The sequence below is a fragment of the Lissotriton vulgaris genome, chromosome 10, assembly GCF_964263255.1.
Source record: "Lissotriton vulgaris chromosome 10, aLisVul1.2, whole genome shotgun sequence".
In the NCBI taxonomy this organism is placed as follows: domain Eukaryota; kingdom Metazoa; phylum Chordata; class Amphibia; order Caudata; family Salamandridae; genus Lissotriton; species Lissotriton vulgaris.
Window position 1 is genome coordinate 953,581,636 of NC_141698.1, and position 13,163 is coordinate 953,594,798.

The 13,163-nt window shown below is 42.8% G+C and overlaps 1 protein-coding gene across 1 annotated transcript in view; it reads left to right on the top strand.

Moving 5' to 3' along the window:
- The window catches only part of MALRD1 (MAM and LDL receptor class A domain containing 1), a 2,333,045-nt gene that overhangs the window by 1,937,501 nt on the left and 382,381 nt on the right, over nt 1-13,163 (top strand). The window contains exon 32 of the mRNA XM_086939858.1: nt 379-445. Within this exon, the coding sequence (XP_086795984.1) occupies nt 379-445 (67 nt within the window). The remainder of the gene's footprint in view (nt 1-378; nt 446-13,163) is intronic.

Here is a 13,163-nt window from a genome sequence, read left to right on the forward strand (position 1 = left end):
GAGGGATCAAACTTAACATTAATTATTATTGTATTATATGCACAATAGCATTAAACGCATCACAAGCATTGCTGTGGAAAAGCATCACCATATTATCTTGTAGACGCTTGGATGCCACACATTTTTGTGATTTAACAGTGAATTACCACTAAAATATAATCAATTATACATCTTAACATATATAGTTTACAGCATCGTGAGGTTTCATTTGCTCAACCTTTGCCTCTTGGTCATCTTTGCAAAGATTTCTACTTCAAAGTTTCGCTTGATTTAGAAAACAATTTTCTGTTTTTATATCCTATAAATAACATTAATTTCAATGCACACTAATCCTTTGGTTTCCGTAATAGAATTTATTTGGCGTATCTTTTTTCACAGTATGCCCAAAAGGATATTGCAAAAATGGAGGAACATGTTTCATTTTGAATAAAGTTCCCTTGTGCAGGTAAGTGCCAACATTTCCTTGCTCGTTGAAAAGAGTTCCCTGAGGGACAGTCCATTTTTTGTAATGCTAAATTTGTAGATATGTATGTATTATTTTTTTCATCTGGGTCATATCAGCTTGATATGTAGTCAATATTAGCGGAGTTAAATTTATGCATAGAAAGGAACCCACGGGTGCCGAGCAACAAGAATATCAGCTGCTTGCTTTCTGTGCCTTTCAGTGTTTTCTTTCTTTTGAATAGGCATTCTTTTTTAACACAGCGAACATCTAATCTCTGATATTGAGATCCAAAATATCTCGTTAAATACTAAATCTAATTAATTCATGTTCGCAGGCTTCCTGCATACTTATAATTAATGTTCTCAGGAATGTTTTCACTGTGCGATAATGGCTGTTGAAAAGCTCGCTAAAAGTGTGTGTAAAGCGCCTTTTCCATTGTTTGCAACTCTGCCTGTTTTTCCTAGTTGTTTTTCATTCCCCACAGAATGCTTTACTTCCAGCTACTGATGAAACAGGATAAAAAACAATATGACATGTTCATTGTAAAGAGAAGTGCGTATTTGACTTAATGCACCTGCAATGTAATGACGGTTTTTATCTCTCTATGTCCTTGATACTTCTGTCTTTTATGATTTTATTATCGAAATAAAGACTTATGAACTGAACTGCACCTGCAGGGTTGCTTAGTGTGCTGCACATCAGCAACCTAATCTTAACCCCTTTACTGCGGCGGCTATTCCGCCGCAGTGCTAAGGGGGCGGGGCGGAAATGCGGCGGGCGCATGCTGGTGACGGAACCGCTCCGTCACCAGCGTCCGTTGCGCTGTGCTTATGACGGAGCGGTTCCGTCATGGCCCCGCCCGCTCAATAGAACGCTCAGCGCAGGCACGGAATTCGCGCCGCGCAGGGGCATCGGGCGGGCCATGACGGAACCGCTCCGTCATCAGCACAGCGCCACCGCGGCTGATGACGGAGCGGTTCATTCATCAGCAGGGGAGGGGTTAAAGAAGTTGTAATGCGGTTTATGTTGATTGGAGATTGTACTCTCAGAATTGAGCATTCTGGGTTATAGTGTATGATGTAAGTGCCCATATAATTTTATGATGTAGGTGTTCATAGAATGTAGAGGTGATGGTGCTGGCAATAGAAAAGTAACTGAACGGTGGTGGTGGCATAGAAGGGTCCCTGCGTGTTCGCCCTCTGTTACCGTGTAATTCTTCAGCTAGTAATCAGCGACGGCTCGTGGAGGGAGTTACGGTGGGGCAGGAGGGTGGGGAGGGGGAGGGGCAGGGTGGAGGTTGCTAAAAACCGGCATATGGATAATTGCAGGTAAGTAAACAATTTAATTAATAAAACGAATTTCGTAGTGCGCCTTGCATCGCAAAATGCAATGCAGTGCGAGCTACGAAATTCGTTTTATTAATTAAATTGTTTACTTACCTGCAATTATCCATATGCCAGTTTTTAGCAACCTCCGCCCTGCCCCTCCCCCTCCCCGCCCCCCTGCCCCACCGTAACTCCCTCCACGAGCCGTCGCTGCTAGTAATAAACCTACCTCCTCTGTTCTACGGTTTGAAATACTACAGGCACGCTGGTATGAATATGTGCAGGAAGAGAGAATAAAAAGGGGGACAGCAAATACAAGAGTATCGAACTACCTTCATAGGAATCAGGGACGAGTTGGCTCACCACAAAATTATTTGACTGGTAGTACGAGTGATTGGGAACGCAGTTTATTGTTTCGCCTGAGCGAAGGCACCATAAAATATTCATTGAACTTTCCATTAGGCTTCCAAGCCAACCTAGACACCTGTCCTTGTCCCTGTGATGGGGTATCCGGGCAATCAATGCTGCACTTTTTATTCTTTTGTAGATTTCACCTTGCATACACTAAGTGTTTTCTTTTTCCATTGATTAAGATCCGTCATTTTAGCAATTGCAGAGAATCTAATGAGGCATTTCTCCGATTAGAAGATGAAGATAATATTAACTGTGTTAAGCTGTTTTTGAAAGTTGCAGTGCGGGCATGAAAATCAATGTCTGCATTGGAAATTTAGTCTGCTTAAGAGTTTGTATTTGCGCTTTAAAATCTGCTCTGATATGCACTGTGCTATTTTTAATATATTTTTGTCACGATTTTATTCTGTACTTTTATGGCTCAAAGACCTGAACCAAATAAAGAATGTATTGGTTGATTGAATTAATACTAAATTGATGGCGACGATTTGAGCTACACGGTGTAACCCACTTCATGTGCAATGAGTATCTTCACAAGTTTACCCAAGAAGCTGGATGCCTGCTATCTCTCGTTTAGGATCCACATCCCCATCCAGAGGTGCAGTGATGGCTTGCTTCTTCTTCCCGGTGTCTGCAGTGAGATCCAAATTGTTTTTTGTGCCGTGAATGTTAATTTAAACGCTGGCTGCCTCCTTCCTGTGCCATTTATTTTCCTCTACAGAAGCCAGCCAATCTTTTGCAAGGAGAGTGTGATGAGGAAGCTGATGTCCCTGATGATTAAATTGAAGTGTGGAGGAGGTTCTGTTTAACCAGATTTGCGTTTCCAAGTGATCTGTTGTGGGACACCTCCGTGCCTCTGCCAAGATTCCAGTTCCTAAGCTTGGAACGTGATGCAGAACATGTTGGGTTAGATGTCCCAGCAGCCAATTCATAGTGGGACTGTGCTTATGTTGTGGTTCATGACAGACATCTTGGACTGGTTTTATCTGTGAAGTTGCAGGTGATGTCTTTTCTACAGAGGCAGGCTTACGTGCTGATTGGCGCAGCATCTGCATTTTCATCAGTATTGTCGGCAAGGATATTTGTTTAATGATCAAAAGCGGGGTTGCTCAAACTGTGTACAACACACATATTGGTCAGCACAGTCATTTTTTTTAAAGCTTTTATTCTAGGTGTGGTTGCAATTGTGCTGCAATTGCATACCACTGCACTGATTTGTAAAGCACTGCAGACTATTGTGCTGATCTGCACAACTTCAATTTTGCAATTTTACCTTGCAGCCACCATAGCAGATGAAAGGTCTATCAGTGATGATACGCTCACTAAAGTATAGTGCATTCTTGCCAGCACTTATGTTATGCATGTCCTTTAAAAGCGATGCACACTCTAAATAACTGTGTACATAAGTCTGCTGAAGGATTTATTTTGGGGAAAACTCATAAGCAGTCTCTGTTATAATCTTTATTACTATTTAGTGCAGCCGTAGCAGTGAAACACACATCAGATTACAGTATGCAGGTGGGTGCACAGGTATACATAGCAGTGATGTGTTCTATTTGAAATTGATGTCCCAATGTTGTGAAGTTGAAGTAGTAGTAGTCAGATTTTACATATAGCACCACTGGTGCACATTATGCAGTTTGGATGAAGACTACAGTGATGCGCACCCCAAAATATTGTGTTCTTGTTTATTTGCTTTATGTGGTACACAAACAAGGATGCGTAGTCCAGGTGTAGTAGAAGATCCCTCTTTATTGACAGGTAGTTAGGTGGCAGGTTACTGGATAGGAAGTTACAAGGAGAAAACCCCACCAGGAGAGAGCTACCAGCTCCTCAGCCTCAGATGACCAACTGACAATCTCAACACAGGGAGGCAGACTAACATTCCATGATGTCACAGGACATTCTGATAAAGTGGTAGAGAGGGAAAATACATAGAACCATTTACCACACATCCTCTTCCGTTAACAAACAACAGCAAGTAAGAAGTCAAGACGGAGCAGAAGGATTCAGAGGAGACTGTAGACACAAGAGCTAGTCAAAGAGACAAATTGAAAAGCAAGGGACTCAAGCGTGAAAGCAGAAACAAAGGACAATAAAAAGAGGCATGTAGAAAGATAAACATAAGATGCACAAATGGTCATGATTAGACAAAACACAAGAATCCAAATTACATAACATGCCCATCCACCCTCCTTAATAAAACAAGGTAGCAATCCTGGCAAATCAAGACGGGTGTAACAACTGAATGACAAAATGAGTGCAGATGGAAATAAGCACAATAAGATGAACTAGCAACCTACACAGAAAAAGGAATGCCTTGCAAAAGAGACTAGTGCATGACGTGCAGTAGCAACCTCCCCTTAAAGGGTACACATAGAAAGGCAACCTTTAAACTGTGGAAGAAAACAACTCCCCAGGAAAGGGTACACCAGATGAAACTAACGCCCCTGGAACAAAATACACAGTATCCACACACACACACAAGCAAAAGTGGCGGAACTACACCAAGAGGTAGCGCTGACAACGCACCCGACTACCCACATAGTGTGATGCAACTTAGACCAACACACACAACCTCCCCTAACACAAGGATACACCATTGAACAATGTAGGAATTGTTCAAGATAACATCACTAAATGGCGGCGCTGACAATGCACACCACCTTCCCCAGAAAAGGGTACACAAAGAAAACTAATCTTTGAAACTTTGGAGCAAAATAGTTACATGCAGACAACCTCCCCTAATAAAAGGGTACACCACGTTAAAAGTGCGCAACGTAACTTCTCCAAAGGGAAACAACAAGACCCTAGGAAACAAAATGTAGGCACTGACTGGCACCACAACCCCACAACTTCCCCTAAGTAAGGGTACACCATAAGTACTAACCCTAAGTACATGGATGGGGAATTAATAAGACACAAACACCCTAACTGCACAAGCAGAGTGAAACACAGGATACCCACCCTGTGAGACCAAAACTACAACGTCCCCTATATAAAGATATACAGGGTACCCCATAAGGTACAACATCACCCTAGTTTCAAGATATGGCATTGACTGGCCACACACCCACACCTAAATAAGGGTACACCGTAGGGCAAGACGTTGCCTTAGGAATTTAGGGTACAGCAAATGACAACCACTGACCAAAAATACACAAAAGGAAACAAGGCCCCAAAAATGGATGGAACAACCCATTAAGCACAACCCACACACAGCAGCGCACATTGTACATCGAGATACCAAACTGGAACAGAAGTATAAAAAAAAACAAATGAGTATAGCTCCGGTGAGCGATAACTCACCCGAGGACTTCTTGGCTGAAATTGTCCAAAAGTTGAGTGACTGCACAACAGGAAACGTGGAGTGATATGCAGGCAAGTCCAGGATACTAATGACGTTTTTAATAACATACACACGAGCAGCGTGTAAATCTCACTGAAGGAAAAAATCGTGTGTTATTGTTCCTCAGCTGACTATAACAATTCCAAAAAAACAGATGCGCTGTGTAAACTTGAGACCACAACAGAGGATCTGCGTTGAATTTCCACAGAAGACCTGTTACTATGGTAACGAAAAATGGCTTCCTTCGTGACGTGTGCACAACAAAGAAGAGAGATTAGTAGGAGTCACATAACCAAGCGTGTGACCTCATCCGGAAAGGAGGAGACGAGTAGAACACCAGATTGGAGGCTTAAAGAGGCGTCATCGATTCTCTCCACCAACTCCCTTGGACATTCCAAAATGTCCAGGGGTTTTTTGAGATTTCAGATACTAGGGGCGCTCTGCCTCAAATTGAACGTTACAGTGTGTGGTGTAAATAAGTAGATGAGTAGTGCGTGAAGAGCAGACGGAAAAAAGCCCTTAACCGTCTAAGAAAGTCAATGACTTAACAACATATACACAGCTGAGCTCTCGCAACTACAATAGGGTATATTAGACTTAGTACAGTTGACAAAAGCAAATAAACAGACAGAAGCAGATTCTTGGGTATTTTTCTTGTTATAGTAAGACGATGATTTAATGTGTCCAGACTTGAAGAACAGTCACAGTTAGCCGACACGTGTTTCGTCGTGCTTCGGTGAGTCAACACGACTCTTCAGGGCTTGAGGCTCAACTCGGGTTAAGTAGGTTGAGATTAGTCTGGTACTCGTAGTAGCGTTCACTGCGTGGTCATATCCTTAGATATACTAATTTACTGGAATGGTTCATCAGGTTTAAGTAAGGAGCAAGAAATTAATCCTGCTTCTGTGTAACGCCCAATAGGGTAGGTAAAGATTTCAAGAATTCGAGATTAATACGGGTATGTATTAGGCTGTACTGGGAGGGGATCCACCTGCTAAGACGCTATGGAAACGGGTGCGTTTTCACATTCGCGATGTTCAGGAGTACGGAATCCCTCCTCTGCTGTTTCCCGGTCGCCGTCTTTCGAAACACAGTTGTTGATCCATATATACCACTAGCTTATCCGCCGCGCGTTGCTGCGATCTCAGAAGAAAGGAAATTTAAGGAAACTTGTTATGATAACATTTAATTTACATTGTGTCATTTTCAATGAAACTTATTCATTTTAATATGGAAATCATTTTAAAGTGTTGTTTTAATTCTGTTTATTTATTCGCGAGCTTGTGGATACACGGTATTTTTTGTTTTTCCGTCTGGTGCGTACACGAATAAATCAGAAGGTTTTCCGTCGCGTGAGCTGGCCACATACAGTTGTCCATGTGAGAAGCACGGATTCTCTAAATCTAGTCCACACACTTACAGCGATTGTCCTTGTGCTTTGTTGATGGTCATTACAAAAGCGAGTCGCACCGGAAACTGTAAACGTACAGTTTTGGAAAGATTATGCGGGCCCTGGGGGACCGGTGGGCCGATATTTAACACATTTTTCTTTTTTTTTGCCAGAAACCTTCGCCGGACTCAACAACTTCCCAAAGTTTCATCCCGATTGGATGAATGGAGTAGTAATGCATAAAGGACAAACAGACATACTTTCGTTATTATATATATAGATTATTGTACAGGTTACAAGCGGCAATCTTGATGGTATAAAAGCTTTGTATAGCATGTTGTGGTTGTACCACACCACACCTCCAACATTTCTCCCCTTGATCTTCTTAGAGGTCGAAAAACTAATACCAGTTTCTGTCCTGCATGGATGTCAAAATGGATTAGAAGTGAGTCAGATGTGCAGCAATTGTTTGAATAAGGAAAGAAGAATGTAGGGCAAAATCACGAAAAACAGAAAAGTTGGTATGCCAAATAAATCTGATCTGAGCACCTCGCTGCTCACTGAATGTTAAACATTATCTGTTTGGCAGAGGTATGCACCCTGGACAGACAGGAACCACCATTCTAGTCAAGGTAAGCTAGATACACACAAAATGATAACCTGTGCTCACCCACTGACAGCTTGGCACAGAGCAGTTAGGCATAGCTAAAGAGACAATGTGTGAAGTATTTGTTCAACGCACACACACACACACACACACACACACACACACACACACACACACACACACACACACACACACACACACACACACACACACACACACAGTGACTCAATGAATACTCCACAAAAAGACTCCAGACAGGTTTAGAAAAATAGATAATATGTATCTGAGCAAAATGAGACCAAGACAACAAAAGGCCAGTCAGTAGAAGTCAAGATATAGATTAAATGCAAAAATAGTGCGATTAAGTCACTAGCGGTCAAAATGTGACTTGAGGTTGCAAGGGATCGTTGCAAATCCAAAGTTCATGCCAACGGCAATGGAGGGCAGTCCAGCTACAAGACCCATGCAGGGTCCACTCAGAAAGTACCTTGGATGGAGCAAAGTATTGAGGGCTTGCTGCATCAATCTTTTCCACATATTGGGTTACTGCATCATTGTCGAGCTTCGCTGAAGTGAAAGCAATGCGGTGTTGATGAGCCGCACAGAGCCTTATCTTCAGCCTGTTCAGTGTGAATAACCGCTGTCATCAAACAACCTCTACGTCAGCATTGAAGGGTGGTACATCAGTTCCCATCAGTGTACTGGTGATGATATGTTGATTTTGTAGAAAACAGCTACAGTACCTACTTCTGTGGCCAAGAACGTAGAGAAGGCCCATCAACCATAGGTATGGGGAACAGAAGGCAGTGTGCAGCAGCACCAACAGAATTGCAGGAAGTATTTTTTGACCCTGAGAATTCATGAAACCGTAGGCAAGCCAGCAAGCCCTTGGAGATCACTTGAAGGGAAGGCAGAGTGCATCTCTTCCTCAGCAGAGTCTGGGAGCAGCAGGACAACAAGCAGAAATACAGTCCTTTCAGAAAAGCAGTCTAGTTGAGTCCTTTAAATAGCACAACAGTCCCACTGACAGAAGTGTTTGATTGTCAGGGGGTCAGGGACCCAGTTCCTTTGATGTAGGGGATGACTTTGAATTCCAAAAAATCAATTGGGGAAGTGTAGAGGAGACGATAGAATCACCCTCCTGAACTAGACTTGTAAACAATGGGATTCTATCAATGTGAATGGTGACAAATTTTATATGATTTTGTATATTTTCTAAACTCGTGGATACACTGCAATGTGAAAATTAGGCCTCTCTGCGGGTGGCAGAATGAGGGCACTGTGTGTTTTTAAAATGAATGAATGAATGAATGAATACCATCTTGTATAGCGCATGGCTACTCTCGAGCATCCCAGCGCTGTCAGACCAGAGGACATAGAAGGACACTATTAGAACAAGAGTGTCTTTAATCGCTTCCTGAAAGCAAGATGGTTAGGCTCGTGCCTGATGTCATCTGGGAGTTTGTTCCATTCTTTGGCTGCGTGAACAGAGAGCCGCCGGCCACCCATCCAAGCCAGCTTCACCCATAGTGCCATAGTGTCATTCTCCCATCATTGGGGTCTTCCCATCCCTCTACGGGGCGGGCGTGCTTCAACCTACGAGTGACGCGGGAGCACTTATATTTTTGACAATAGGCTATGTGATGTGATGAGGATAGTGATATGTGTTAGGGAGTGTAGGGACCTATTTACGTGAATGGTAGTGTAAAAAAAGGTAAAAATTCCCTGGCTAGTCGAAAAAATTAACTTTAATGGCTTCGCAAACTGGGAACATTAAAAAGGGGGTTAGTAAGTAGAATTACAAGTGTGGTCTACTTTGTCGACATGACATGTTTCATAAACAGACCCCTCCTGCCTACTCATCAGGACCTCTGTTGATCCCTACAAAAATACTCAATTCTAAACTGAATGTTAAATGCCTATGGTCCTAAAACAACAGCAAAAATCGGCTGCTAGGTTTAGCCTCGGGGCTTGAGTTGGCCCTTAGTGAGGCATTATCATGTAAAATGACCTAATATGGTCTATTTGAAGCATGGTGATAGGGCCTCATGAGCCTGCGTCTTAGGGTGATTAGTTGACTGGTTAGTGACCGCATGCCTAATCTGGCTTTATTCCATACCCTTCAGCAGCTCCGTGGATGTGCTGAAGGGTATGGAATAAAGCCAGATTAGGCATGCGGTCACTAACCAGTCAACTAATCACCTTAAGACGCAGGCTCATGAGGACAGCATTTCTTTGATAATCTCGGGTGAGAGATCGCTCACCGGGGCACAAGACTTTCTCTAGCATTAAGTTGCTGGTCATTATAATGCTTGTCTTGTTGTCCGTGTGGGTTGAGTGAGGGGTCGGTGGTAAACTCAAGACCCTTCTGTTTCCTAAATAATTCTCCCCCTCTTCCCCTCTCCTGGTCTCCACAGATTTATAGCGCGGGGATGCCTACGGGTCACCAGGCGCTCTAGAAATCACAAAAATAAATAAATAAATTAAATAAATCGGTACTAATTAGTGCCTTATTGCTGTTTATTTTGGGGGGTGGTGTGTGCCTTGTGCAATTTATTTAAGGGTGTTTTAGAGGAGGTGCTGATGTGTTGTAGCGGAAACGGTGGTGTGTATTTTCTGGGCATGGTGGTGTGTTTTGACGCAGATGGTGGTGAGTGGTGTACTATGGTGTGCATTTGTAGGGTGGTGTGTTTTTGGGGTGTGGAGAGCCCCGTGCAGTTTGCCTTAGATGGTAGTGTTGGTGTTGGAAGTTATATGCTTCAAAGTTGGGTGTGGGATTTTGAATATGTCCCAGTTAGGGTTCACGGGGTGAGGTTCTGGAGCAAAAGAGACATATAGGTTATCGGACTATATGTGTCACGGATATGGAGTTATGGTTCACAGGGAGATTGCCCTGTTGCGGAGTAAAGAGTACTCCAATTTTTAGCTCACTGGGTGATTAGTGCCCTAGTATAGAGCATAGTGTACTCCAAATTTAGTTTTAGGGGTGGTGAGTGCCCTGACATATTTGGTGGCGGAGCAATAAGTACTCCAAGGTGTGGTTCACGGGGCGAGATGTACTCCGTCATAGAGTAAAGTGTACTCCAAATTTAGTTTTGGGGGTGGTGAGTACCCTGACTTATTTGGTGGCGGAGCAATATGTACTCCAAGGTGTGGTTCACGGGGTGAGTTGTACCCGTTACGGAGCAAAGTGGACTCCATTTTGTTACAAAATCAGTTTGTGTTTGTGTTTCCCAAGGAAAGGGGATGGGACTTGGGACTAGTTGTGTTTGGGATTAGTTATTACCTTTGGGACTTGTTACTGATTACCTGAAGCTGTAAGATAGTGCGAATGTTATCTTAATGCTCTATCTTTAGAATGTGTTGTGTACTTTTATATCCATGTGTACGTTATTTTCAATGGTCTATTTTAAGAATGTACTGTGTACTTTTATATGGATGTGTACACTGAAGCTAATGTTACTTATTCTAATTTCATCTTTTTGATTTCCCTAAAGAAAGGAGATGTGTTATATTTAGCCTGTCTCTTTCATTGTCACTCACATGATGTTACCACTAGAATCTTTGTTGACATCATGGAGTGTTGGGGGCTTGCCCTGGTCTCTACTGGCAGTTGGCAGCAGGCAGGCTGAGTGACAAGGAGGTCACTTCTGGTGGGTCTTTTCTTATTACCATCTTGAAGACTTTACTTGCAACTATCTTTAATAAAGAAACCATAATAATACACCCGGTTCTAGACTTCTATTTACAACAAACACACTTTTTTCAAAATTCTGAATGCATTCTCATAATAACATCTTACTGTACTTCTTCTACAGACGAAGCGTATTGAAGATCCTTATTTTCTTTAAAAAAATAGCTATTTTTCAGTAATGGGGAAATCCCCAGGGGCCATATTATGGAAGTGCCATGTAACAGGCATTTGTGCATGCTTTGCGCACCCTCAGGGCACTTTGGTATTACAGAAGGGGCGAAGATACTTGTCCGTCCCCTTCTGTAATACCGATAGTGCTGCTGCACATAAAGCACCAGCGCTATCTTCAGAGGTCGTTCCCGCATTTGCATGGGGGTCTGGAACCATACAAATGAGGGAATCCCTTTGCCTCTGCACCCACGTCATATTATAGATGCGGGCGCAGAGGCAAAGAAGCTGCCAGGAGGCTCACTGACAGTGCGTCCCCTGATAGACCCCCAAGACATCCACTTGCAGGTTGGTGCAGTCACTCACTGCACATGCCTACAAGGGGCTCTCTAATCCCCGTAAAAGTACAGGCGGGTTGCCGCCTGCACTGTGTAATACAGAGCGCCTTCAAAGCAGCTGCTCTGTTTTTCACATGAATGTGCTGCTCTAGGGGAAGCACAAGTTTGTGGCTGCCCTGGGGGAAGCACATTCCATGTAAGAGGGCTCACTTTCTCTGTTTGCTCCCGGCACTCCTGTTTTAGGGTGCACCGGGATCAAAAAGGGAAAGTGAGCCCTTTACATAATAGGGCCCCTAGTGTGCACACCTTGATTCCTGTAGGTGGGGCAAAAATATGCTAAATAACCAGTTCAAAAGTTGAGCAAGCGTGCTCAAAGAACACTAGTCTCAGTGAAAAAACTGTTGCAGTGCGTGGCTTCAGATACACAGAAGAGCGATGCAGTATCAAGCATAAGGCAAGAAGTAAAAGACTTGAACGCTTATACAATGCGTCTGCTGACAGGCGCCATTTCAGCTTTACTAAAGTGTGAGCAGGATAATATTCTAAATAATCATTAAGCAGCAGCATAAGATGTGGTCTTCACAACATCCAGTGCGGGTACAGAACAAACTTAGATATCTTCATGCCTGCTGAGTAGCCCTCTAAACTTGCTACCTTGTTCCTGACAGAATGTCCTACATCTAACTATAGCAGTTATTGGGCATATCTTCACAATATTTCCGTGTAAGCAGCTCTATGTAAATTGATGTTAAACTTCCTGAAACTAACCATACCAGAGATGAGCATCACAAGTATATGTTTATCAACTCCTCACTCTATGAGAAAATAACTGTCTTAAGCTTTGCCTTTGTGCAATCTTTGTAGAAGATGAGTTAAAGTTTCTATCCGAATCTTGTGTCTCTAAAAAGCAATTTTGCGAACATTGATGTATAATAATTTCTATCAAGTAACTGTTTTAACATTAATAGAACTCTAATATTGTAGGCATAAACATATATACGCAACATGAGCAACAATGTATGGACGTATTCCTTTCTTTTCCAGAACAGGATGTACCTCAAGGCTAATAAACAAATTGATCAGTCTTTAGAAAAGTTCATATTAAGTGTTCAAAAGTTCAGACTTTGGGGCATATTATCAAGAAACGGCGTTAAAATTATCGACGCTTTAGTGGCAGGAATCTGCTGCTAAAACGGAGATGATGGGCTTGATAATACGCCCTTGTGAATTCCCATAGAAGCCCATGTTCTGGTGTGAACATGGGCTTCTATTGGAATTCTCCAGGCCATATTATCAAGCCCATTATCGCCGCTTTAGGGCAGTTTCCTGCCGCTAAAGCAGCGATAATTTTAGCACCCTTCTTGATAATATGCCTGTTGGAGGGTCATCCCTGAACTTTTTGCCTCCCTCCTATATTTTTTCTGACCTGTTGTTGG